Raw genomic sequence first — 27647 nt, 5'->3', positions numbered from 1 at the left:
CCTCACAGGGTCCTGGTGGGAGTTCTATGGATTAACAAGAACACAGAGCACCGTCAGGCACATGGTGTACGTTCAATAAATGTCAAGGGCCTTTTCCACGGCAGCCGCAACTTCTGAAATATTGGAGATGGTGGGAAAGGTGCAGATTTACGTATCGTATTATGGAGGGTGGTGGGATGTAGGCCGGACATGGTGGGAAAAGAGAGAAAATGAAAGGGTTCTTACCTGGGGCTTATCAGTGGCAGCGACTGCTTCCGGAGCAAAAGGCAACATTGGCAAAGTCAGAACCCTGTCCCCTCGTTCACGGTCAGAATGCCGGCCCCACCCCGGCCCTCCTCCCAGAAGCATAGCTTCCTTGCTGCGTTGGAATCACTTGCGGAGCTTTCAAAACCAATCAAATGTCTGTGCCGGAGCCCCAGAGGATTTAATTGGCCTGGGTGTGGCCTGGACACTGATATTTTTTAATGCTCCCGGGGCCACTGAGACCCGAAGGCCTGCAAGGTGGGTGATAAGGGGGCAGCCATGCTTCCTCCTGGTGGCCCCAGCACCGTGGCTACAGTGGCCCCGTGTTTCACAGAAGCCCAGGGTACCTGCAGTGATTAGCAGATGCCTTTGAAAATTCCACTTCAGGCACCCTGCAGTCCCAGCACTTAGGGAGGCTGAGGTGGGAGGATCACTTGAGCTCAGGAGGTTAACATTGCAGTGAGCTATGATCATACCACTGCACTCCATCCTAGGCAACAGGGTGAAACCCTGTCTCTTAAAAAGAAAGAAACAAGCAAAATTCCACTTCTGAAAGGGAAGGGAAATGGTTTCATCTCATTCCCTCGACCCAGAGCACGCCTGGGGCGTGACAAGCTATGGTGTGGCCAGACCCCTTAGGAGGGGAAGGCCATCTTGCTCACAGCTCTGCTTCCCCCCAACCAAGGCTAAGTTTGGCTATGAGCTGTTCTTCTCCTTCTGGACACCTGCGAAGTCTCTGGTGGTCCAGCCAGATGGTGAGTGGAGTTGGGCTGGCCCTGGGAACGGCTGCTGGTCCAAGCAGGAGTCTCACTGGCTCAGGCTCCATGCTGCCTGCCCCAGACTATCCGGCCAGGGTGTGGAGTCGCTTTACCCCTGACCTCAACTCCAATTTGGGGGGATGCTGCCTGTACACACCTGCATGTCAACAGGATAAAGGTAAGGGTGTTGGGGGGAGCACGGGGGTCCAGCATGACACTGGGGTGAAGTCCCAGTGGTTCATATTTATAGCTTTACAATTCAAGAAGGTGCGTAAGGTCTCCCGAATCATTCCATCAACACCCGAAGAAAATCACAAGCGTTTAAGGAACAAAATAATGTTTTTATTAAAAATTGTACCCATAGCACCTCTCTGTCTTCCTACAAGTTGTTTATTGTTTTCTTTTTCTTTTTCTTTTTTTTAAACGAGATCTGGTTTTCCGCACAATTTCAGAAAATGTTGTAGGGAACGCTTCAGGGCTGACCTGAGGGCACCCGAAACCAGAAGGTGATGTGGGAAGGAGACGTGTCCCAGCGGGCGGGCTCAGCTCATGAGTTTCCACGTTGTCCTCGCCTTTCAGACTGGATCCATGCTACCGGGACGCTGGCCCACGGGGAGCCACACTTAGGTACGCAGACGGGTTGCTCATCAGGAGAATAGCTACACTGTGTGCCAAGAATGTGTAAGAAATAAAAACCATGCTATGAACCGTTAGGCAAACACCATGCTTCAGCCCAGTCACAGTCAGATACAAGCACAGCCTCCAAAGACCGGTACAGAGTGAGCCACCTCCCGGGGCTGTGGAGGCTTGTTCCGTGTGTGGCCGTCTGGGCCCCCTCTCCCTGGGGCCCCTTGTTTTTCTGCTGCAGCATTGAGTGAAGTGTGCACTATAAAAGCAGGCGGGGAGAGAGGCTGAAGGGGAGGCTGGGAGAGGGGCTTGGGCTGGACCGATTCAATCAGAAGGTGGCCGCGCAGGAGGCTGAGGGGACATGGCCTGGCAGTTCTCTCTCTGCTCACCTGCCTGGAATCTCTGCCCTGGCGCTCCAGGAGGAGGGAGCCCTGCACACCCGTCCCTGTGGCTCAGATGGAGCCTCCTGGTGGCTCCGTGACCGCATCCTCGCAGGGCGGGGCCGACACAATCTGAAATGAGCCACGTGGGGGGTGGGTCATGAGGCATCCACAAGGTGCAACTTTCAGCACAGTCGGAGAGAGCGGGAGCACATTCCGCCCAGCCTGGCTTAGACACATTTTGCTTGTCCTCTTTTCAAAACTGAGATTAAAATCCAATCTGCATCTTCCTAGGCTGTGACTTTCTTTTCCTTCCCTGAAGATGAGGAGTTAGGAATTGATGCTTCTCAAATCCCGTATTGCTCTGGGAGGCTGAAATCTACCTGGAAACACTCAACTCTGTTCCTTTGCGCAGGTGGTTCTCATGGCACAGAGTCCCTCCGAGTGACGGGTGTTGGCACTGTCCCAGGCACAGTCCAGCAGCAGCCAGGAGGCCCGCGTAGCCTCGGACAGGCCGCTCCGTATACATCAAGATTTACTAAGAGTGGAGGGAGGCAGAAAACACGAGCTTGAAACAAAAGTGTCATGATGTTGTATCGAAAACCCAAGAGCAACAAACACATCTCGAATCTGCTCATCCTCAACCTAAGACGTTTCAACACTCTCCCTGGCGTGTAAAGTCACGTCCTTATGGCTGCAGAGAGCAGTCAGAGCGCACAGAAGGCAGTGCTGGCCATGGCCTCCATTTTATCACTTCTCTTCCGAGAAATTCCAGTGCTCGCATCCTGGCTTACCGCCCACTTTGTTCTCTCCGGGGCCAAGAGGGAGGCAGTTCTGTCCACGGTGGCGAGTCTTGTCCAGGGAACTGTGGGCTGCGATTGTCACGCAGAAGTGGCTTTGGGCGGAGCATCTAGGATTTTTGGTTTAGAATATTTCCCCCTCCACTCAGCAAAAGGAGGAGAAAAGGAAGAAGGAATGGGGGAGAAAGGGAGGGAGGGAGGGAAGGAGGGAGGAAATAAAGGAAAGAAGGAAGGGAGGGAGGGAGGGAGAAAAGAAGGAAGGGAGGGAGGGAAGGAGTGAGGAAAGAAGAGAGGGTGGGAGGAAGGAAGGAAAGGAGGGATAAAGGGAAGGAAGGTGGGGAAGGAAGGGAGGAGAGAAAAAAGGAAACTTTCCATACCCTCTAATTTTGGAAAGACTGAAGAGGGGTTTTCCAGCCTATACTAAACTCTCCTTGGTCTCCTGGGGCCATACTCAACAATGCTGACAGCAGAGAATACAGGCAATATCCACACCCTCTACCCATGGAGGTGCACAAAACATCTAGGCAAGCAGGGGCCACACTTTCTGCATGTGGCCAGGAGACTGGCCCCCGGGTGGCACTGGCCAGATACTGCTCAGCTGTCCCCTGCTCAGGTCGCTGGGGGAATGGCACCCGCCCGTTCACTGTGCACGTGGGGCACTGGCAAGGTGGTCTTGAGTCTTGTGTGTGTCACGCTTCTGCTGGTGAGGGGGCACTTGGGGCACTTACAGGGAAGGACCCAGGACACATACACCAGTGGGCACCAGCAGTGCGCCCGTTCCATCTGGACCCGGGACCTGGGCTGAGGGGTGGACCCCGGCAGCTCAGCCGTCTGTTGCAAAGATGACACGAGGGGCTGGAGGCACGGTCATCTCTGGGCTGTTAAGTTTTCCAAAGTAGTTCATACTCTTTTCATCTAGCCGAAAATTTTAAACCAAACCATGACAATTTTAAAGAAAAAATGAAATGTTTCCAGAAAACCTGTTAAGGCTAAAAGCTGGCCTTGGACTGGGAGAGGGGGCAGCAGCAGTGCCAGCGGTGGAGAAGCCGTGGCCGCCGCGGGTGGCCAGCAGAAGCCAGGACAGAGGGAGGGGACGGCCTGGTGTGCACGAGGCAAGTCGGGAGCGTGTGTTCTCAGAGCTGTTTTGCTTTATTTGCAGACACTGTTGCTTTTCATCTTTTCCATGTACAAAGCTGAACAATTAATAAAAAGGCACCTGGAGACAGCAAAGACGTATTCATTTCATGTGACATAGTTTAAAAAAAGATAAAAAGATTTAAAAAATACTCTGGTTAACAATGCACGCTTCCTACGTAACAAGCAATTCTGGGGACGGCGTCCGATGTCCTCCTGTCCCGCGGAGTTGGCCGTGTGCTGTGTTCGGGGAAGGAGACAGCCGGCGTGGTGGCTTCCAGCCCTAAGAGGCCTCCCTAGTCAGGTGGGAAGGAATGGGGAAAGAGGCAGAAAAGCCTCAGGACCGCACCACTGCAGGGACGCTGACGGTGACAGCTGAACCACACCTTAGCATCCCTGCCCAGCCGTCAGGAACCCGAAAGCCGACTCCTTACTTAGAAACTGCCAAGTGAGAACATTTCAGAAACAGATGAAGTTGGGACAAAACGCACTGAGCCCAGGGAAAAACATTTGCTCTTCAAACCCCAGGAGCGAGCTGTGAGCCGAGGATGTCCTGCGTTGAGAAGGGTGTGAGCCGCTGGTTCTCTGGAAGAGGAGGTAGAAAGAGACAGGGGCCAGCCGGGGCAGCTCTGAGATCTCACCTGACCCTCCATTCCCTCTCCCGCTTGAGCCTTCCTAGTTGGTCTTGAAGACGGAGAAACCCAGGGCTGGGGAGGTCTGAGGTCCTCCCAGGCCCCGGCGGTGCCAAGCCATTGTACCAGTGAAATATACCTTCTCTTAAAAAGAAAAGAAAAAGAAAAACCCTGCTTCCTGCAGCGATGTTACAAAAAAGCCGTTTAAAAAAACCTTCCTAATTGAAATCTAGTGTCCACAAGTAGGTAAAATCATCACTTATCAGATTTTTTTTTTTTTTTAAACAAAAACTTCAGCTCAATTATTGGAGTTGATTGTCTTAACAAAAATAGACTCCGGAAAGTTCGCCTCCGTTCCGCCCTGAGGGAGGCGCGGCACTTTGCTCACACGAAGGAGGAGAAGCCGGTGAGCGGAGTCCGCGCGCCGGGGCCGGCGGGGGTGTAGACGCCGCCCGCGCTCTGCGTGGTGATGACCGGGTGCAGCTGCGCGCCCGCCTCGGTGCCCGCCACCGCCTCGTACCTGTGCGGCGCAGGTGCACGGCCCTGGGCCCGGCGCTTCCAGGAGTTGTAGTAGGTGGGGTCGCTCATGTAGTGGTTCACGAACGAGTGCTTGGGCAGCGCGTCCTCATAGTCGGAGTCGGTGGCCTGCGGGGCGGGGGAGAGGCGGTGTGAGTGCAGGGCAGGGCGCAGGGCCCGGAGCGTGCTGGGCAGGAGGCCTGGCGTGGGGGCACCTTCCGGGGGGGCCGTGTCGTGGTCTCCAGCCCTCTCCCCACCCCCGCCCAATGCCAGGCCCTCCCACCCTCCACACAGGAGAGCAGGCAGCCCCCCAGGTCCCCCTCTCTGATCCAGGTGTGACCCACACTGCGCTATCTCAGCTGCATCCAGCCCCTCACTCTGCACCAGGTCTCCAAGAAGAGCTGGGCCTCCACCCAGGAGAGGTCTACACAGCCTCCCTCACTCAGGAGAGGTCTACCCGACCTCCCTCACCCAGGAGAGGTCTACACAGCCTCCCTCACCCAGGAGAGGTCTACGTGGCCTCCCTCACCCAGGAGAGGTCTACGCGGCCTCCCTCACCCAGGAGAGGTCTGCGTGGCCTCCCTCGCCCCAGGAGAGGTCTACGCGGCCTCCCCACTGAGGAGAGGTCTACGTGGCCTCCCTCACTCAGGAGAGGTCTACGTGGCCTTCTTCGCTCCAGGAGAGGTCAACACGGCCTCCCTCGCCCCAGGAGAGGTCAACGCGGCCTCCCTCACTCAGGAGAGGTCAACGCGGCCTCCCTCACTCAGGAGAGGTCTACGCGGCCTCCCTCACTCAGGAGAGGTCTACGCGGCCTCCCTCGCCCCAGGAGAGGTCTACACGGCCTCCCTCACTCAGGAGAGGTCTACGCGGCCTCCCTCGCACCAGGAGAGGTCTATGCAGCCTCCCTCACTCAGGAGAGGTCTACATGGGCTTCCCACCCCAGCAAAGGTCTAGGTGGCCTCCCACCCAGCAGAGGTCTACACAGCCTCCCCACACGGCCCCCAGGGGACTATGCCTGCCCTTACAAGGCAGAACATAGAAGAGCCCCAGGGGTGGGGGAAGATCTGGGTCTTTGTCTTGCCTAAGACTAAGACGTGGGCTGCTACAGACCAAAACAAAAGGATTCTGGAGGTGACCAGGTAGAGGGGAGTGGGTGGGAAAGGTGATGAGGTAGACGGGAGGGAGGGGGTGGGGGGATGATGAGGTGGAGGGGGTGGGGGTGATGAGGTGGAGGAGGTGGGGGGTGATGAAGTAGAAGGGAGGGGAGAGGAGGGGAGGTGTGGGGGGTGATGAGGTAGAGGGGAGGGGAGGGGGTGGGGGGTGATGAGGTAGAGGGGACGGGAGGGAGTGGGGGTGTGATGAGGTGGAGGGGAGGGAGGGGGTGGGGGGTGATGAGGTGGAGGGGGTGGGGGGTGATGAGGTAGAAGGAAAGGGAGGGGAGGGGTTGGGGGGTGATGAGGTAGAGGGGAAGGAGGGGGTGGGGAGTGATGAGGTAGAAGGAAAGGGAGGGGAGGGGGTGGGGGGTGATGAGGTAGAGGGGAGGGGATGGGTGGGCGCGTGATGAGGTGGAGGGGGTGGGGAGTGATGAAGTAGAAGAGAGGGGAGAGGAGGGGAGGTGTGGGGGGTGATGAGGTAGAGGGGAGGGGAGGGGTGGGGGGGTGATGAGGTGGAGGGGAGGGGAGGGGGTGGGGGGTGATGAGGTGGAGGGGGTGGGGGGTGATGAGGTAGAGGGGAGGGGAGGGGGAGGAGGGTGTGGGGGGTGATGAGGGAGAGGGGAGGGGAGGGGGAGGAGGGTGTGGGGGTGAGGAGGTAGAAGGGAGGGGATGGGGGTGCATCCTCCCCTTGCAAGTGATGGTGTGACACCACATCCACAGAGACCTCTGAGGGTGGGGAGGTGCCAAGAACTGAAGCCCCCTGAATAAGCCAGGGTGTCTAATATGTCTCCCCAGCCAGGAACTGAATGGCCTGGCCCCTCGAACACATGGAAAAGTGGCCTGGGGCCTCCCACTGATGTTTCAAGATCAGTCCCTTTGAGGGTTTTTTTTTCCTTTTTATAACATAAATCAGCAGCTTCCATTAAGAACATGGACCCTGCATGTTTTCTATGTTCATTTTCTGAAAGCAAACCTCTATTTTATGGTCTTTCAGCTTGATGTGAAGTCATTGGAAAGACTGTTAAAGAAGAAAGTGGACTTTGGGAGGCTGAGGCAGGCGGATCACCTGAGGTGAGGAGTTCGAGACCAGCCTGTCCAACATGGTGAAACCCTGTCTCTACTAAAAATACGAAAATTAGCTGGGTGTGGTGGTGGGCGCCTGTAGTCCCAGCTACTCGGGAGGCCGAGGCAGGAGAATCCCTTGAACCCGGGACACAGAGGTTGCAGTGAGCCGCGAGATCGTGCCACTGCACTCCAGCCTGGGCGACAGAGCCAGACTCCATCTAAAAAAAAAAAAAAAAAAAAAAAAAAATGGAGAAAGCAGAGGGTGAAATGTATTTTTTTTTCCCCTAAGAAGGTGGAGGTCTCTCGGTTTTGCTGATAAGTGCCACATCCTCCCAGATGCACGGAACCATCCTGAGACGCTCACCTGAGTGTCCTAACAGCTTCCTGGGCTCCTACGGGATCCACCTGGCGGCACAGAGACTGAGGCTCTGCTGTGGAACTAACGCTAAGACGCTTCCCAGGGCCCCTGTCTCTCATAGGGGTCAGGAAGACGTGACTTTTTTTTCTCCCCAGAGGGTATCAAGGGAACTGGGGAGAGGGTAAAAGAGTGAGGTGCCTGGAAATGCCATCTGAGGGCATCAGCTGTGCATGGAGGCAGCAGATTCCTGGGAGTGGCTCCAGGTATCCTGCTCCATGGGTCTGTCGGAGGCTGGGGAATGTGCATTTTTTTAGAGGCTCCCAGCGGCCAGGCTGGGAGCTGCGCCTTGTGGGTGTTAAGACAGAGGGCTATGGCCCCAGATGTGGGTCACATTGCCAGCCACAGCAGCTCTTTCAGAAGTAGACACTCTAGAAGGAAAACTGCCAATCCATGAGCCGCGTCCTTGCAGCTGGAGGCGGGGGTGGGCAGGGGATGGGAGAATTGCCAGTTCCCCTAATTTTGCAGGGAGTCCACACGGAGACCCAGGGAAACAAAAGCATCCCTGGGTGCTGTGAGCGATGTTCCTGCCGGGTGCTCTGTCATCTGAGAGTCAGAGTGAATTACCCACATCAGCACCCGGGCAGGAAGCTCTGATCCATGAGCCGACATCGTCCCGCACCTGGGGACTTGTGTGTGTCCTGGAGGCCTGTGAGAGCGGTCGGCCACAAGGCTGTGCAGAAGCCCCATGGAGGCGTAGCGGGGAGCCAGGGGCTCCTGGGATGTGGGGGCACAGCCTGAAAATCTAGCTCTAACTGGAATATTTACATGAAAGTAACAGCGAGTCACAGATTTGGGACTTTTGTGAACATTAAGTGTAAACTGTGTGGCTTATGGTGCCATACACAGAACAGCTGAATCCATCTGTGGCTCCTGTGCACTTAGCAGAATTGCAGAGCTAAGACACGTCTTCCCCCACACACCGAGACCCTGGGGCAGCCAGCTTCTCCTTCATCAGGTGGCGAGGATAAACGTGGCAGTGGCTCCTTTTTCGAGAACACCGATGACATAACCAGATTAATGCCTGGGCATGATGTTTGCAACTGGCCGAGGATCCTGTGATGCAGATGTTACGATTCCCACTTTATGAATAAAGAAGCGAGGCTCAGTGAGAGAGGCTGGGTGGGGGCCTGCACCTGAGCTCCCAACCTCGGAGGGTTCACCCACCTCTGCAGACCCTGTAACTGACTCCCAGCTCCAGGCTTCTCCCTGGGATCCGCTGAACAGGTGTACAACCCCCTATTCCAGATTCCAAAACCCGCAATGTTCTGAATCTCAAAAGGTTTTTTTTACAACTCATTTGGTGGCGAAGGCTGAGATGACTTGAGCTAACTTGGCAGCTTACCCCGAGCTGAACTGATGTAGGGCTATTCAGTGTGAATATTCTCATGTTTTGCTAAAAGAAGACGAATGTTTTGATTACTAAGTGCTGGCCTGGCCCTACTGGAGCAGTTCCTTAATATACGATGACCCCCAAGCTTGAGAAACACTGACTTCCTAAATATATCTGGCCTCAGGGGTTTCAGCTAAGAGATCAGGGATCTGTATTTGTGGCGGTTTATTTATATTTATTTATTTTTGAACTGGAGTTTTGCTCTTGTAGCCCAGGCTGGAGTGCAGTGGCACGATCTCAGCTCACTGCAACCTCTGCCTCCTGAGTTCAAGTGTCCTGCCTCAGCCTCCTGAGTAGCTGGGATTACAGGTGCCCGCCACCACACCTGGCTAATTTTTGTATTTCACCATGTGGGCCAGGCTGGTCTCGAACTCCTGACCTGAGGTGATCTGCCCACCACAGCCTCCCAAAGTGCTAGGATTACAGCCATGAACCACTGTGCCCGGCCTGTTTAAGATTTATTCTTCATCTGTTTTCTAGAGGCCTTGAGGTGGCTTACAAGGTAAAGCTCTGTGTAAACTAAAACAGAAGAAAAGAGAACAAAGATCATCTGAAAGAAGCCAAAGGAAGCTCCATGATTAGCCCCCGAACTGGGTTTGTTACCTCTTTAGAGACCAACTTGGAATCTAAACGTCCTGAAACTTAGGGAGAAATCACACGTATTGAAATACAGTGAAGGTATCACTTTTCTCATGGGAAATTCACAGAATACTTAGGAACGAAGGACAGAAATTTAGTGCTAGGTTTCACAAACTGGGGTGAGGGTTCATTATCATCTGAAGGTCAAATATGAGGTTCAAGACTTTCACTCTTTCGACTACATTCCCAGGTCCCAGGGGTCTTCCCCGTTCAACTTCGCTACCACAGTGGATTCTACTGTGGAAAAATGTGAGAGGTGGTGACTGGATTCAATTTCCTCGTCTTGGGTCTGAAAGAATCGACATCCACAAACGCAAGTGACCGTCTTAGGGTCATACTGGTGGGGGCCAGACTGGGGCCACAACCAGCCTGGTTTTTCAGCCAAAGGTGGCAGAAATAAAGTCTTTCTAGTAGCAGGGAGGAGATACCTTCAACCCCAGTTGTAAAAACGCTTTTTATATGGGTGAGCCTTATATGAAAAGTGTCTCTGTATGGTGGAGAAATCAGCAATTTCAGTGGGAGGACGTGCTATGAATTCAGTTTCAGCTAGTCTGTCTTGCACCCACTTGGTGACCCTTTGGGCCTCTCTCTGCCCTGTGTACACCCCTGCCCACCCCTCCTCCTGCAGCTGCCAGGCTGTAGGGAAGCAGGGTTCATGCTGGGTAGGGCCTGGGGTGGTCTGGAAGGGACCGCTGAGCTCTCGCTGGAGTCCACATTTCCAAGAGCATGTGCAGAACTGCTTAGAGAATGAGTATAGCACACAGCCCACACCCATCTGCGTGTTTGTACCATTTCCTTCGCGGCTTGTATGTACGTTGGTATGCGTCATAATGTGTTTCCTCAGCCAAAGATCTAAAAGTCCTACAGTCTCAAGAGAAGGGTCTGTGACACATGTGGCTGCCAAGAAGGGGGCCTGGCAGGAGACACAAATTGGGAGTGCTTGGTTGTCCAACTCACAGTGGTTCCTGTTGTTTGCATCTAGGCCTTGATCCCTTCTTTGAAGGAAGCAGTTCTTCCCCACCAGAAGGATGGGCTAGCTTGCCTCTCAGAAAACCGTGATTGGCTAATGGCTAGGCATGTGGCTTCAGCTCAGCCAATCAGAATCTTGCCCTGGGATTTTTTTCACACTGTAGCTGGAAGAGAAGAGTGCTTTGTTCTGGGGAGGAAAGCTGGGAGGCCAGTGAGTTCTGAGTGGCCAGTGCCCACAGACCCAGCCAAGTGATTCTACAATAATAGCCAATCAGAGAGAACGTAATCACTGTGCAGAAAGAAGCAGAGACAAGAGGCTCCAAGAGGCTTCTTTTCCTTCTTGCTATTTAGGGAGGAGAAGTGAGAATACACTCAGGGCCACATGACCAATAAATGTCAGGCAGAGCTGGAGCTAGAAGCTGGGCTTCCTGGCTACTGCTCAGCCCCTGTCATTGTCTCTTTGAGAAAGCACAATCTTAAAATGCCATTCTTCCTCCTGCCGCCTGCTCTGTTTATTATTTCTATGACATTATTATTTTTTAATGGGGATGTATTTTAGTGAGTTAGAATTATTGACAAAAAGGAAATGCTGCAGGGTCTTTTTCTGGTAAGTTTCCTGTGTGATGTGAAGTAGCAACGTGTGTCGGTTTCCCGGGAAACTAGAAGGACAGAATGTGATTGGATGCGGCATGAGACCGACTGCGAGAGTTTCTAAAGGTGCACAGATGCCTGGAAAGTAGCTAATAAAGATAATCTTGACACTTCGGGTATTATATTGGCAAGATGAAAGACTCAAATATTATTAAGGAATTAATTAGGTACGACGGGGTTGGTCTAAGTTGGTCGGAGCAGGGGGGATTTTGCAAACAGTTTCTTTGCATTTCGAAAACAATCTTTAACATGTGATTTGAACGGCAGATATCATTCAGAAGCAGCCGTGTGAAAAAACCACGACAAACCCTCTTGTTTCTAAACAGAGAAACAGAAATAGCCACAGCATGTGTTGTGTGACACTTAGGGCATAATTCAGAGCAGCACCTCTGATCAGGCAGGCTCCTGAGCACCTGGGAACGGACGGATCTGCAGAATTTTCACTTTAGCAATAGTTCTGAGAGTGGTTTAAAAATGTCCTGGGGGAGGCCGGGCGCGGTGGCTCAAGCCTGTAATCCCAGCACTTTGGGAGGCTGAGACGGGCGGATCACGAGGTCAGGAGATCGAGACCATCCTGGCTAACCCAGTGAAACCCCGTCTCTACTAAAAAATACAAAAAACGAGCCAGGAGAGGTGGCGGGCGCCTATAGTCCCAGCTACTCAGGAGGCTGAGGCAGGAGAATGGCGTGAACCCGGGAGGCGGAGCTTGCAGTGAGCTGAGATCCGGCCACTGCACTCCAGCCTGGGCGGCAGAGTGAGACTCCGTCTCAAAAAAAAAAAAAAAATGTCCTGGGGGATAAAAGGATGGCCTCACTGTTTTTCTTTAGAGCAATCTTAGCTTCTCAGGAGAGTTTTTCTAGCAGAGACCACACAGGGCTTCTCACTCCTTATCCCCTGGGCCCTGGAGAAGAGGGTGAGCAGAAGTCTGCATCTGTCCACGGCTTTAACCAATAACCATGCTGTGTCAAAACACTGGCTTGAAGCCAGGGCCAAGGACGTTCATTACTCTTTATTCCTAACATTTCGGTTTATGATGTCTTCAAATCTATAAGCTGCCTCCACTAGAGAGGATAAACGTCTTAAACCCTCATCTAAATCCAAGCCACTTTTTAGATAGTCCTATTTGAAAACTGGCGTTATAGCTTTTGGTTTTATTCCACTGCTGAGCAACCCTCAGTCTGTCTTCCCTGCAATGCTTTCTTCGCTAACAGCCTTTTCGGCAGTTCTGTGACTGGATTCTGTTTCTGTAAATGTGGAGTTAAGCGACCAGGCCAGCCCACATTTCTTCCCAGTCCCCTCTGAATATCTGAGTTACTAGTCATGAAGGCAAGGATACTTCTGGAATGGCAGTGCGAGGAGGTCGGCAGACCCTCTCCCCAGTGGAACAATGATTTAACTGGTGAAAAGTATTTTATCAATAACCATCGAAAATCTTTGAAGGCTGGGTGCAGTGGCTCACGCCTGTAATCCCAGCACTTTGACAGGACCAGGCAGGTAGATCACCTGAGGTCAGGAGTTCGAGACCAGCCTGGCCAACATGGTGAAACCCCATTTCTACTAAAAATACAAAAATTAGCCGGGTGTGGTGGCGCACACCTGTGATCACAGCTACTCAGGAAGCTGAGGTGGGAGAATCGTTTGAACCCAGGAGGTGGAGGTTGCAGCGAGCTGAGATCACACCACTGCACTCCAGCCTGGGTGACAGAGCAAGACTGCCTCTCAAAAAAAAAAAAAAAAAAAACGGTTTGGAAATGGTGCTAAGAGTAGATAGCAAGTGGAGAAAGATTTATATAAGAAGATCTGCTACATCTCACTCGATAGTGAGAGTCTGTGGTGCCTGAGCCATGATCTGCTCTCCCTATCCAATGCCTCCAGCTCAGTGTGACAGAAACTCCACTCTGGGCAGATGTAGTGACAAGGCAGGGATGCTGGTCTAGGAATTTAACTTGGAGAGGAAAGTTCTGGCATTTCTGATCCAGCTTCCCCTTTCCCCCAACCCAACTCCATGTTGAAGAAGTTCTATTCTAGGCAGAGATGGCCAAGAGTACTGGGGTTCCTGTCCCCCATCCAGCCTTTGCTTATAAGCTGGGAGTCTGTACCAGGTGTGGTAGGCCAAGAATACTGGGCCCTGAGTGCCCCCACCCCAGCTTGTTTGTAGGAAGAAGTCCCACGCCAGGAGGAGCAAGTCCAGAAGTGCAGGGACTGCCCTCTCAACCCAGTGCCCCACTTGTGTAGTGGGTGTGTCACTCTGGAAGAAGAAGGCTATTGTCCTCATCTCCACTTTGGTGCAGTGACACAAAGGTCCTGCACAGAGTGGAGAGTTACTCTGTAAGAACAGAGAGCTTCTAGTTCTGCCTGAGGAAAATGACTTTATTTGGAACAGAGCATACCTAAGGACATTGTTGAAAACTGCAGAGCCTTTGCAGGTGAGGAATGAAGAGGAAGCTGGTAGTTCCATGTCAGCAACAATGGAAGCAGTAAAACCAGCTAGCAGTTTAACAGAGAGAACCAGGAAAAGAGACTTCTGAAGCTAAGAAGAGGCCTCTTAGTGTCAGAGCAAGCTTCAAAGACTGACAGCATCTGGCAACTGCAGAAAAGCTGGACTTCAACTGGATCAGAAAGTGAGGAGCAATTTATGCGCTAAGTCATTGCCGGAAAAACCAGAGCTAGCAAGTAGTAACTGCTGGGTATGATACCAATAGTGGTAAGCCATCCAGAATCTTAACAGGGACAGGCAAAGGGAGCCCAGCTAAAACCACAGTCGTCCCTGGTAGGCAGGAAGACTCTATGCATTGCCCAGCACTGAGGAGCAACATCAGAGCACACAATGCAGGGGAGATGGACTTCACTGAACGAATCCAGCCAAATCACTGAACAAACAAGCAAGCAACAATAACCCTCCATGAGGCATGAATATCATTATTCAGAGTTGCTGTGATATATTATCAAAAATGATCTGTTTTCAAAAAATCCCAGGAAAGTGTAATGCATACACAGGAAAAACAAATAAAACAGAAGGTAGCCTCTGAGGATGCCCAAACATTTGAATAAGCAGACAAAGACTTCTAAGGTAGCTATTATGATTATGTGCAACGAACTAAAGGAGACCGTGTTTAAAAAATTAAAGAAAGGTATGATGACAATCGAAGAATATCAATAAGGTGATAGAAATTATTTTAAAAACACAAATGGGAAGTTCTTGAGTTGAAAAATACAATAACTGAAATTTAAAATTCATTAGATAGGCTCAATAGTAGACTTGAGCTGGCAGAGGAAAGAATCAGTGCACTTAAAGATAGACTGATAGAGATTATGCAGTCTGAAAAAAGACTTTTAAAAATGGACAGAGCCTCTGATAAATATGAGACAGCACTAAGAGCACCAACGTATGTGTAATAAGAATATCAGAATGAGAGGAGAAAGAGAAAAAAGCAAAAAAAAAAAAAAAAAAAAAAAAAAAAAGAAAGAAAAGAAAGAAAAAAAAACCCCTCAAAGTAATAATGACTTAAAGTTTCCCAAATTTGATAAAAATCTACAGGCAACATATGTATAGCAATAGCACAGAAAGAAAAGGAAGAAATACAACTATAGGAGTAAAGTTCCCATAAGTCACGGAAATGTACTATAAATCTGAGGTAGATAATAATACTAGAGTAAGACACTAACAAAAATAACCAAAAATGTAGAGCAAAAGCAAAAACAAGGAAGTCAAAATGATATATTGGGAAAATTCATTTAACAAATAGAAGCTGATAATGAAAAATAGGGAATAAAGATATGAGACATATCTTTATTAGAAAGCAAATATCTGATAAAACGGTAAATATGTCAAGAAGATATAACAATTATAAACATACCTGCACCTAACAACAAAGCCTCAAAATACATGAAATTAAATGAATAGATTTGAAGAGAGACACAGACAATTCAATACAAATAGAGATTTCAATGCATTAACAAATGGCAGAACTGGGAAGAAGATCATACATACAGAAGATGGAAACAACATGATAAATCAACTAGACCTATAGACACATACAGAACACTCCACCCCAAAACAGCAGAATGACACATTCTTCTCAAGTGGATAGGAAATATTCTCTGGTATAGACCATATGCCAGGTCTTAAAACAAGACCCAATGAATTTGAAAGGACTGAAAATACATAAATTATGGTTTCTCTGACCAAAATAGGATACAATTAGAAATAAATAACATGAAAATGTGGGAAATTCACAAATATGAGGAAACGTAAAACACACTCCTAAATAACAAATGTGTCAAAGAAGAAATTACAGAGAAAATTTAAAAAATACTTTGAGATGAGTGAAAACAAAAATGCAACATATTAAAACTTATGAGATTCAGCTAACACAGTGCTTAGAGGGGAATTTTTAGCCATAAAGTCCTGTATTTACAAAAAAAGAAAGATCTCAAATCAACAACATAAACTTCCAACTTAGGAAACTGAAAGAAGAAGAGCCAATTAACTCCAAAGCAAGCAGAAGAAAGAGTCATAAAGATTAGAGTAGAAATAAATGAAATAGAAAGTAGAAAAATAATAGAGAAAATCAGTGAAACTACAAGTTGGTTCTTTGCAAAGATTATCAAAATTGAAAAACTTTAACCAGAAATATGAGAGAAGAGTCAAATTATTAAAATCAGGAATGAATTATTGATATTAATTACCACTGCCTTTACAGAAATGAAGGATTATAAACAACTGTACACAACTGTAAGCAACTGTATCTTGATAAATTAGATTAATGAGATAACATTAAAAAATCCTTAGAAAGACACAAATGAGTGACACTGACTTAACCAAAAAAAAAAAAAAAAAAAAAAAACAAGAGGTGGGAAGGGGAACTGAATAAATCTATAGCCAATAAAGAGATAAAACTAGTAATTAACAATTTCCCACAACAAAAGTCCGAGACCAGAGGACTTCACTGATGAAATCTATCAAACATTTAAAGAATTAATACCAGTTGTGGAAGAAATACTTCCCAAATCATTCAATAAGGCCAATATTACCCTAATACAAAATTCACATAAAGATAAATAAGACAAGTAAATTACAGACCTATATCCCTTATAAGTATAGATACAAAAATGCTCAGCAATATTGAAAACTGAATCCCACAACATAAAGAAAGGATTATACACTATAAACAATGGGCATTTGTCGCAGGAATGCAAGGTTGGTTTAACATCCAAACATTAGTTAATGTAATATACCATATAAATAGAACAAAGGACAAAAATCATCCAGACAGATGCAGAGAAACCATCTGATAAAACTCCAAACCTTTTGATAATAAAAACACTCACCAAACTCAAACAGATAAAGGGCATATTGTTCACAGTAGCCAAAAAGTAGAAACAATCTGGTGCGGAAAAAAGTTAACAGAGCAGGTCTGAGACCACTAGCCTTAAAAAGACCTGCTTTCAAAGATTACCCTTGGTTGGCATCTGGTAAAAGTTCCTTTCATTGATAAAATGTTTTCCCTAAAGAATAAGATTGCAGTGTCTAAACTGTACAAATAATATGGTTTATGCCAACACCTGCTTTCTTTCTGGAGTCTGGAGTTTTGGTCCATGCTTGGCAGAGGATGCCTATGTGACCAGCTCCCAAAACCCTGGACACTGAATTTCCAATCAGCAGTACCTACACTGCAGCTGCAGTTTGCTTTAATTGCAAGGCTATGGTAAAGCTGTGGTAGACAACAATTAATGTGTGTCCTCAGAACTCCCTGGTGGAGGATTAAGTGTGTCCTGTGTGCATCTCTATAGGAGAGGACTCTTGGAAATGTGAACGTCGTCTCCTCTGGACTTTGCTCTGTGCACATTTTCCCTTTGCTAATTTTGCTCTGTATTCTTTTACTGTAATAAATCTTAGTCATGAGGATGTTGTGTGCTCAATTCTGTGAGTCCTTCTAGTGAATCACTGAACTTGGGAGTGCTCTTGGGGATCCCAGATACAACAAACCCGAATGTTCATCAACTGACGAATACATATTTAAATGTGGTATATCCATACAATGGAATTTCCCCCCCATAATATAGAAATGAAGAACTGATATGTGCTACAACACATATCAGTGAACCCTGATGAACCCTGAAAACATTATGCTGAATGAAATAAGCCAATCACAAGACCACATATTGCATGAGTCTGTTATATGAAATGCTCAGAACAGGCAAATATAGAGAGACAGAAAGTGGTTGCCAGGGTTTGGAGGGAGAAGGGAACGGGAGGTGACTGGTAGAGTTATGGGGTTTTTTTTTAGAGTGATGAATGAAAAAGTTCCAAAATTGTGGAGATGATTGCAAAACTCTGAAAATACTGAAAACCATTGGCTTGTATATTCTAAATGGGCAAATTATATGGTACGTGAATTATAACTTAATAAAGCGTTTTTTTAAGAATAAGATCCTGACTACAGTTGGGTTGGGGTTAGACTAGGAGAGACATAATAATTGTCAAGATGGCAGCCTTTCCAAATCCCCTTGCGACACTTAGCCTGTGTTCCATTAGACCCTTCAAAGAAAAATATACTTCCCAGCTGGGCACGGTGGCTCACGCCTGTAATCCCAGCATTTTGAGAGGCTGAGGCGGGCGGATCACTTGAGGTCAGGAGTTCAAGACCAGCTTGGCCAATACGGCAAAACCCCATCTCTACTAAAAATACCAAAAATCGGGGGGGCGGAGCAAGATGGCCGAATAGGAACAGCTCCAGTCTCCAACTCCCAGCGCGAGCGACACAGAAGACCGGTGATATCTGCATTTTCAACTGAGGTACTGGGGTCATCTCACTAGGGAGTGCCAGACAATCGGTGCTGGTCAGCTGCTGCAGCCTGACCAGCGGGAGCTGAAGCAGGGTGAGGCATCGCCTCACCTGGAAGCCAAGGGGGAAGGGAATCCGTTTTCCTAGCCAGGGGAACTGAGACACACAACACCTGGAAAATCGGGTAACTCCCACCCCAATACTGCGCTTTAAGCAGACAGGCACACCAGGAGAATATATCCCACACCTGGCCGGGAGGGTCCCACGCCCACGGAGCCTCCCTCACTGCTAACACAGCAGTCTGCGGCGATCTATCCGCAAGGCAGCAGCGAGGCTGGGGGAGGGGCGCCCGCCATTGCTGAGGCTTAAGTAGGTAAACAAAGCCGATGGGAAGCTCGAACTGGGTGGAGCTCACAGCAGCTCAAGGAAGCCCGCCTGTCTCTGTAGTCTCCACCTCTGGGGACAGCGCACAGCTCAAGACCAACAGGGGAAGCAGCGGGGGCCGGTGCAGACGCGAACGACTCTGTCTGACAGCTTTGGGGAGAGCCGTGGATCTCCCAACGCGGAGGTTGAGATCTGAGAACGGACAGACTGCCTGCTCAGGTGGGTCCCTGACCCCTGAGTAGCCTAGCTGGGAGACATCCCCCACTAGGGGCAGTCTGACACCCCACACCTCACAGGGTGGAGTACACCCCTGAGAGGAAACTTCCAAAGGAAGAATCAGACAGGTACACTCGCTGTTCAGCAATATTCTATCTTCGGCAACCTCTGCTGCTGATACCCAGGCAAACAGGGTCTGGAGTGGACCTCAAGCAATCTCCAACAGACCAACAGACAGTCCTTCTGACTGTCAGAAGGAAAACTATCAAACAGGAAGGACACCTATACCAAAACCCCATCAGTACGTCACCATCATCAAAGACCAGAGACAGATAAAACCACAAAGATGGGGAAGAAGCAGGGCAGAAAAGCTGGAAATTCAAAAAATAAGAGCGCATCTTCCCCTGCAAAGGAGCGCAGCCCATCGCCAGCAACGGATCAAAGCTGGTCAGAGAATGACTTTGACGAGATGAGAGAAGAAGGCTTCAGTCCATCAAACTTCTCAGAGCTAAAGGAGGAATTACGTACCCAGCGCAAAGAAACTAAAAATCTTGAAAAAAGAGTGGAAGAATTGACAGCTAGACTAATTAATGCAGAGAAGATCATAAACAAAATGACAGAGATGAAAACCATGACACGAGAAATACGTGACAAATGCACAAGCTTCAGTAACCGACTCGATCAACTGGAAGAAAGAGTATCAGCGATTGAGGATCAAATGAATGAAATGAAGCGAGAAGAGAAACCAAAAGAGAAAAGAAGAAAAAGAAATGAACAAAGCCTGCAAGAAGTATGGGATTATGTAAAAAGACCAAATCTACGTCTGATTGGGGTGCCTGAAAGTGAGGGGGAAAATGGAACCAAGTTGGAAAACACTCTTCAGGATATCATCCAGGAGAACTTCCCTAACCTAGTAGGGCAGGCCAACATTCAAATTCAGGAAATACAGAGAACGCCACAAAGATACTCCTCCAGAAGAGCAACTCCAAGACACATAATTGCCAGATTCACCAAAGTTGAAATGAAGGAAAAAATCTTAAGGGCAGCCAGAGAGAAAGGTCAGGTTACCCACAAAGGGAAGCCCATCAGACTAACAGCAGATCTCTCGGCAGAAACTCTACAAGCCAGAAGAGAGTGGGGGCCAATATTCAACGTTCTTAAAGAAAAGAATTTTAAACCCAGAATTTCATATCCAGCCAAACTAAGTTTCATAAGGGAAGGAGAAATAAAATCCTTTACAGATAAGCAAATGCTTAGAGATTTTCTCACCACCAGGCCTGCCTTACAAGAGACCCTGAAGGAAGCCCTAAACATGGAAAGGAACAACCGGTACCAGCCATTGCAAAAACATGCCAAAATGTAAAGACCATCGAGGCTAGGAAGAAACTGCATCAACTAACAAGCAAAATAACCAGTTAATATCATAATGACAGGATCAAGTTCACACATAACAATATTAACCTTAAATGTAAATGGACTAAATGCTCCAATTAAAAGACACAGACTGGCAAACTGGATAAAGAGTCAAGACCCATCAGTCTGCTGTATTCAGGAGACCCATCTCACATGCAGAGACATACATAGGCTCAAAATAAAGGGATGGAGGAAGATCTACCAAGCAAATGGAGAACAAAAAAAAGCAGGGGTTGCAATCCTAGTCTCAGATAAAACAGACTTTAAACCATCAAAGATCAAAAGAGACAAAGAAGGCCATTACATAATGGTAAAGGGATCAATTCAACAGGAAGAGCTAACCCTCCTAAATATATATGCACCCAATACAGGAGCACCCAGATTCATAAAGCAAGTCCTTAGAGACTTACAAAGAGACTTAGACTCCCATACAATAATAATGGGAGACTTCAACACTCCACTGTCAACATTAGACAGATCAACGAGACAGAAAGTTAACAAGGATATCCAGGAATTGAACTCATCTCTGCACCAAGTGGACCTAATAGACATCTATAGAACTCTCCACCCCAAATCAACAGAATATACATTCTTCTCAGCACCACATCACACTTATTCCAAAATTGACCACATAATTGGAAGTAAAGCACTCCTCAGCAAATGTACAAGAACAGAAATTATAACAAACTGTCTCTCAGACCACAGTGCAATCAAACTAGAACTCAGGACTAAGAAACTCAATCAAAACCACTCAACTACATGGAAACTGAACAACCTGCTCCTGAATGACTACTGGGTACATAACGAAATGAAAGCAGAAATAAAGATGTTCTTTGAAACCAATGAGAACAAAGATACAACATACCAGAATCTCTGGGACACATTTAAAGCAGTGTGTAGAGGGAAATTTATAGCACTAAATGCCCACAAGAGAAAGCAGGAAAGATCTAAAATTGACACTCTAACATCACAATTAAAAGAACTAGAGAGGCAAGAGCAAACACATTCAAAAGCTAGCAGAAGGCAAGAAATAACTAAGATCAGAGCAGAACTGAAGGAGATAGAGACACAAAAAACCCTCCAAAAAATCAATGAATCCAGGAGTTGGTTTTTTGAAAAGATCAACAAAATTGACAGACCGCTAGCAAGACTAATAAAGAAGAAAAGGGAGAGGAATCAAATAGACGCAATAAAAAATGATAAAGGGTATATCACCACTGACCCCACAGAAATACAAACAACCATCAGAGAATACTATAAACGCCTCTACGCAAATCAACTAGAAAATCTAGAAGAAATGGATAATTTCCTGGACACTTACACTCTCCCAAGACTAAACCAGGAAGAAGTGGAATCCCTGAATAGACCAATAGCAGGCTATGAAATTGAGGCAATAATTAATAGCCTACCCACCAAAAAAAGTCCAGGACCAGATGGATTCACAGCTGAATTCTACCAGAGGTACAAGGAGGAGCTGGTACCATTCCTTCTGAAACTATTCCAATCAATAGAAAAAGAGGGAATCCTCCCTAACTCATTTTATGAGGCCAACATCATCCTGATACCAAAGCCTGGCAGAGACACAACAAAAAAAGAGAATTTTAGACCAATATCCCTGATGAACATCGATGCAAAAATTCTCAATAAAATACTGGCAAACCAGATTCAGCAGCACATCAAAAAGCTTATCCACCATGATCAAGTGGGCTTCATCCCTGGGATGCAAGGCTGGTTCAACATTCGCAAATCAATAAACGTAATCCAGCATATAAACAGAACCAAAGACAAGAACCACATGATTATCTCAATAGATGCAGAAAAGGCTTTTGACAAAGTTCAACAGCCCTTCATGCTAAAAACGCTCAATAAATTCGGTATTGATGGAACGTACCTCAAAATAATAAGAGCTATTTATGACAAACCCACAGCTAATATCATTCTGAATGGGCAAAAACTGGAAAAATTCCCTTTGAAAACTGGCACAAGACAGGGATGCCCTCTCTCACCACTCCTATTCAACACAGTCTTGGAAGTTCTGGCTAGGGCAATCAGGCAAGAGAAAGAAATCAAGGGTATCCAGTTAGGAAAAGAAGAAGTCAAATTGTCCCTGTTTGCAGATGACATGATTGTATATTTAGAAAACCCCATTGTCTCAGCTGAAAATCTCCTTAAGCTGATAAGCAACTTCAGCAAAGTCTCAGGATACAAAATTAATGTGCAAAAATCACAAGCATTCTTATACACCAGTAACAGACAAGCAGAGAGCCAAATCAGGAATGAACTTCCATTCACAATTGCTTCAAAGAGAATAAAATACCTAGGAATCCAACTTACAAGGGATGTAAAGGACCTCTTCAAGGAGAACTACAAACCACTGCTCAGTGAAATAAAAGAGGACACAAACAAATGGAAGAACATACCATGCTCATGGATAGGAAGAATCAATATCGTGAAAATGGCCATACTGCCCAAGGTTATTTATAGATTCAATGCCATCCCCATCAAGCTACCAATGAGTTTCTTCACAGAATTGGAAAAAACTGCTTTAAAGTTCATATGGAACCAAAAAAGAGCCCGCATTGCCAAGACAATCCTAAGTCAAAAGGACAAAGCTGGAGGCGTCACGCTACCTGACTTCAAACTATACTACAAGGCTACAGTAACCAAAACAGCATGGTACTGGTACCAAAACAGAGATATAGACCAATGGAACAGAACAGAGTCCTCAGAAATAATACCACACATCTACAACCATCTGATCTTTGACAAACCTGAGAGAAACAAGAAATGGGGAAAGGATTCCCTATTTAATAAATGGTGCTGGGAAAATTGGCTAGCCATAAGTAGAAAGCTGAAACTGGATCCTTTCCTTACTCCTTATACGAAGATTAATTCAAGATGGATTAGAGACTTAAATGTTAGACCTAATACCATAAAAACCCTAGAAGAAAATCTAGGTAGTACCATTCAGGACATAGGCATGGGCAAGGACTTCATGTCTAAAACACCAAAAGCAATGGCAACAAAAGCCAAAATTGACAAATGGGATCTAATTAAACTAAAGAGATTTTGCACAGCAAAAGAAACTACCATCAGAGTGAACAGGCAACCTACAGAATGGGAGAAAATTTTTGCAACCTACTCATCTGACAAAGGGCTAATATCCAGAATCTACAAAGAACTCAAACAAATATACAAGAAAAAAACAAACAACCCCATCAAAAAGTGGGCAAAGGATATGAACAGACATTTCTCAAAAGAAGACATTCATACAGCCAACAGACACATGAAAAAATGCTCATCATCACTCGCCATCAGAGAAATGCAAATCAAAACCACAATGAGATACCATCTCACACCAGTTAGAATGGCAATCATTAAGAAGTCAGGAAACAACAGGTGTTGGAGAGGATGTGGAGAAATAGGAACACTTTTACACTGTTGGTGGGATTGTAAACTAGTTCAACCATTACGGAAAACAGTATGGCAATTCCTCAAGGATCTAGAACTAGATGTACCATATGACCCAGCCATCCCACTACTGGGTATATACCCAAAGGATTATAAATTAGTCTACTACAAAGACACATGCACACGTATGTTTATTGCGGCACTATTCACAATAGCAAAGACTTGGAATCAACCCAAATGTCCATCTGTGACAGACTGGATTAAGAAAATGTGGCACATATACACCATGGAATACTATGCAGCCATAAAAAAGGATGAGTTTGCGTCCTTTGTAGGGACATGGATGTAGCTGGAAACCATCATTCTTAGCAAACTATCACAAGAAGAGAAAACCAAACACCGCATGTTCTCACTCATAGGTGGGAACTGAATAATGAGATCACTTGGACTCGGGAAGGGGAACATCACACACTGGGGCCTATCATGGGGAGGGGGGAGGAGGGAGGGATTGCACTGGGGAGTTATACATGATATAAATGATGAATTGATGGGTGCTGACAAGTTGATGGGTGCAGCACACCAACATGGCATAAGTATACATATGTAACAAACCTGCACGTTATGCACATATACCCTAAAGTATAATAAAAAAAAAAAATACCAAAAATCAGCCGGGCACGTGGTGGGCACCTGTAATCCCAGCTACTTGGGAGGCTGAGGCATGAGAATCGCTTGAACCCAGGAGGTGGAGGTTGCAGTGAGCTGAGATCGTGCACTCCAGCCTGAGCAACACAGAGAAATTCCGTCTCAAAAGAAAAAAATCAAAACCAAAACAAAACAGAAAAATACACTTTTGTTCCAAGAAACCATATGGGCAAATATGTCAAGGAAAATACAACATGTTTGTTTCCTATGAAGCGAGAAGTTCTGAAGTCAGACTTTAAAACATTGCAAAAGAGAACTGATGAAACATACAAATTGATTACTTAGTAAAAGTGGTTCAAATGCATTGAAATCATCATGCTAAGTGAAAGAAGCCAGTCACAAAAGACACCATACTGCATGATTTATTTAGATGAAATGTCCTACATAGGCACACCTAGAGAGGTGGAAAGTAGCTTAGTGGTTGCCAAGAGCCGGGGTTGGCTGCAGGTGTATGTGGGTGGTTTGGGGAGATTGGGAAGTGACTGCTAATCGGTACAGGGTGTTTTGGGGGCTGATGGAAATGTTCTAAAATTGACTGTGGTGATGGCTGCACAACTCTGTGAACGTACTAAAACCCACTGAATTGTGTACTTCAAATGGGTGAATTGTATGACATGTGAATTATGTCTCAATCCAGCTGTTTCAAATAGTTGTTCAAAGTGAACGTTACGTGAGCTGGCACTTCCCAAATGATCTAAGTCCCCAGTTCCCTCTGTTGGGATCCCATGAATATGGAGTGCCTTCAAATCCCCCAAATTCATAAGCTTCAAAAGCAGGATGCAGCAAGGTTACACACAGCAAAGAGCTCTACAGACAAGGGAGGCCACGCTTTATCCGCCCAAGATCCTCGGGGGCACAGGATGGTCCAGGTGTGGGGATTCGTAACTGGGACTCTGTGGGACGGTAGGTGGTGGGGTTTGTGAGAGACTTCCCGGGAGCCTTCCCAGCTCCTAGGTGAAATTCTGCCTGTATGTAGATGGAGAGCATGTCTGTACCTTTCATCAGTTTCCAGAAGCAGCCTGACACCCAAAAGGCACTAGGAACCATGAGGTGCATTTGCAGGAACGCTTTCCTCCAGCCCAGAGCTTGCCACATGGGAGCAGCGTGGCCTGGCTCCTGGGCCTCTCGCCACCTCGGCCACACTGCCTGAGACTTCACTCTGAGAGCAGGACCCCTGGCCTCCCAGCCACGCTGCCTGAGACTTAGCTCTGAGAGCAGGACTGGTGGGAAGATGGGATTTCCAGTTAGATGCTGAGGTCTGCCTCCCCAGTCCAGCTCATCAGTGTGCGTCTCAGGGAAGACATTCAAAAACTCAGCCTCGGCTTTCTGCCTATTACATAAGGATGATAACACTCTCTGTGCAGAATTCCATTTAGTGTGGGTTTCAGGTCCTGCTCTCCTCCCTTCTCACCCTTCTCCCCACACTCACCTCCCTCCCTCCCCACACCTCCCCACTCTCCACACTCACCTGCCTCCCTCCCCACACTCACCCTCCCTCCATCATGCCACCTCTCTGTGTTTGTATTTAGATGTGTATGTGTGTGTGCATATGGGCAGGAGTGTATGTGTGTGCATGTGTGTATTTAGGTATGTATAAGTGCGTTATGCATGCATGTATATATGTGTATGTGTGTATAGTGTGCATGTGTTTGTACTTGTATTTAGGTATGTATGCCTGTGTATATATGTGCATAAGCATGCAGTATGTGTGTGGTGTGTGCCTGTGTGCATGTGTTTAGGTATGTAGGCATATGTAAGTATGTGTATATAATGTATGTGTGTACATGCATTTTTTGTATGTACATATTTAGGTATGTGCATGTGTGTTTACATGTGTGCATGTATATGTGTGCATGTATTCAGTATGTAGTTATATGTATGTATGCGCATCTATGTGTGGTTATATATTCATGTGTGCATGTGTATTTAGGTATGTGTGTTGTATTTAGGTATGCATGTGTGTATGCATGTGTGAGCATGTATTCAGGTATGTTGGTATATGTATGTGTGTGCATGTGTGTATGTGTACATATGTGTGCATGTGTGTATTTAGGTGTGTGTTGTATTTAGGTATGCATGTGTGTATGCATGTGTGAGCATGTATTCAGGTATGTTGGTATATGTATGTGTGTGCATGTGTGTATGTGCACGTATGTGTGCATGTGTATTTAGGTGTGTGTTGTATTTAGGTATACATGTGTGTATGCATGTGTGTGCATATATTCAGGTGTGCAGGTGTGTGTGTGCATGTGTGTATGTGTACATATGTGTGTGTGTATTTAGGTGTGTGTGTTATGTTTAGGTATGTATGCGTGTATGCTTGTGTGCATATATTCAGGTGTACAGGTATATGGGTGTGCATGTGTGTATGTGTACATATGTGTGCATGTGTATTTAGGTGTGTGTTATATTTAGGTATGCATGTGTGAGCATGTATTCAGGTGTGTAGGTATATGTATGTGTGCGCATGTATGTGTACATATGTGTGCATGTATTCAGGTGTGTTGTATTTAGGTATGCATGTGTATGCGTGTGTGCATATATTCACGTGTATAGGTATATGTGTGTGCATGTGCATATGTATACATATGTGTGCATGTGTATTTAGGTGTGTGTTGTATTTAGGTATGCATGTGTGTATGCATGTGTGTGCATATATTCAGGTGTGTAGGTGTGTGTGTATGCATGTATGTGTACATATGTTTGCATGTGTGTATTTAGGTGTGTGTGTTGTGTGTATTTAGGTATGCATGTATGTATGCATGTGTGCATATATTCAGGTGTATAGGTATATGTGTGTGCATGTGTACATATGTGTGCATGTGTATTTAGGTGTGTGTGTTGTATTTAGGTATGCATGTGCATATGCATGTGTTGGCATGTATTCAGGTGTGTAGGTATGTGTGTGCACATGTGTGTACATGTACGTATGTATGCATGCCTGCATGAATGTGTATGCTTAGCTCAGTTCATGGGTATGTTCAATAATCTTCCATAAACATTTGCTGATGTTAAATCTCCAAACACGCCACACACATTGCGGGGAGAAACAGACCAAATGCGTTCCATTAGCCCATGCTGAAAATGCTTTTAGGAACAAATAATTCAGAGTTCATGGATCCAATCCTGCCTGCCTGCTCTAGGACACACCATCCCTGGATGCCTCCCTCCCCCTCTTCTTGTGTGGGGCTGGAGGAGACCGATGGGGAGGTTAGGGGTACACTGAGCTCTGGAGACACGGGGGTCTGGCTGGGTGTCAGCTTCAACAGCTGCCTGCTGGACAACCTCAGCCTCTGACCAATAAGGAGACTGCCCCACCTCCTGAGGCTGGGGTGGGCAGCAAAGGAGTACACG

The 27647-nt window shown here is 47.0% G+C and overlaps 1 protein-coding gene across 2 annotated transcripts in view; it reads right to left on the bottom strand.

Moving 5' to 3' along the window:
• Positions 1-1321: 1321 nt before the first annotated feature.
• Positions 1322-27647, bottom strand: part of SDK1 (sidekick cell adhesion molecule 1) — a 982307-nt gene continuing 955981 nt past the window's right edge. For both annotated transcript variants that reach the window (XM_030933228.1, XM_030933229.1), the window contains one exon: positions 1322-5219. In XM_030933228.1, coding sequence (XP_030789088.1) covers positions 4959-5219 — 261 coding nt within the window. In that variant the 3' untranslated portion in view covers positions 1322-4958. The remainder of the gene's footprint in view (positions 5220-27647) is intronic.

This window comes from Rhinopithecus roxellana, chromosome 6, assembly GCF_007565055.1.
Source record: "Rhinopithecus roxellana isolate Shanxi Qingling chromosome 6, ASM756505v1, whole genome shotgun sequence".
NCBI classification, from domain to species: Eukaryota; Metazoa; Chordata; class Mammalia; order Primates; family Cercopithecidae; genus Rhinopithecus; species Rhinopithecus roxellana.
The sequence above is the reverse complement of the archived record's forward strand: the minus strand, read 5'-3'. Positions and strand labels throughout refer to the sequence as shown.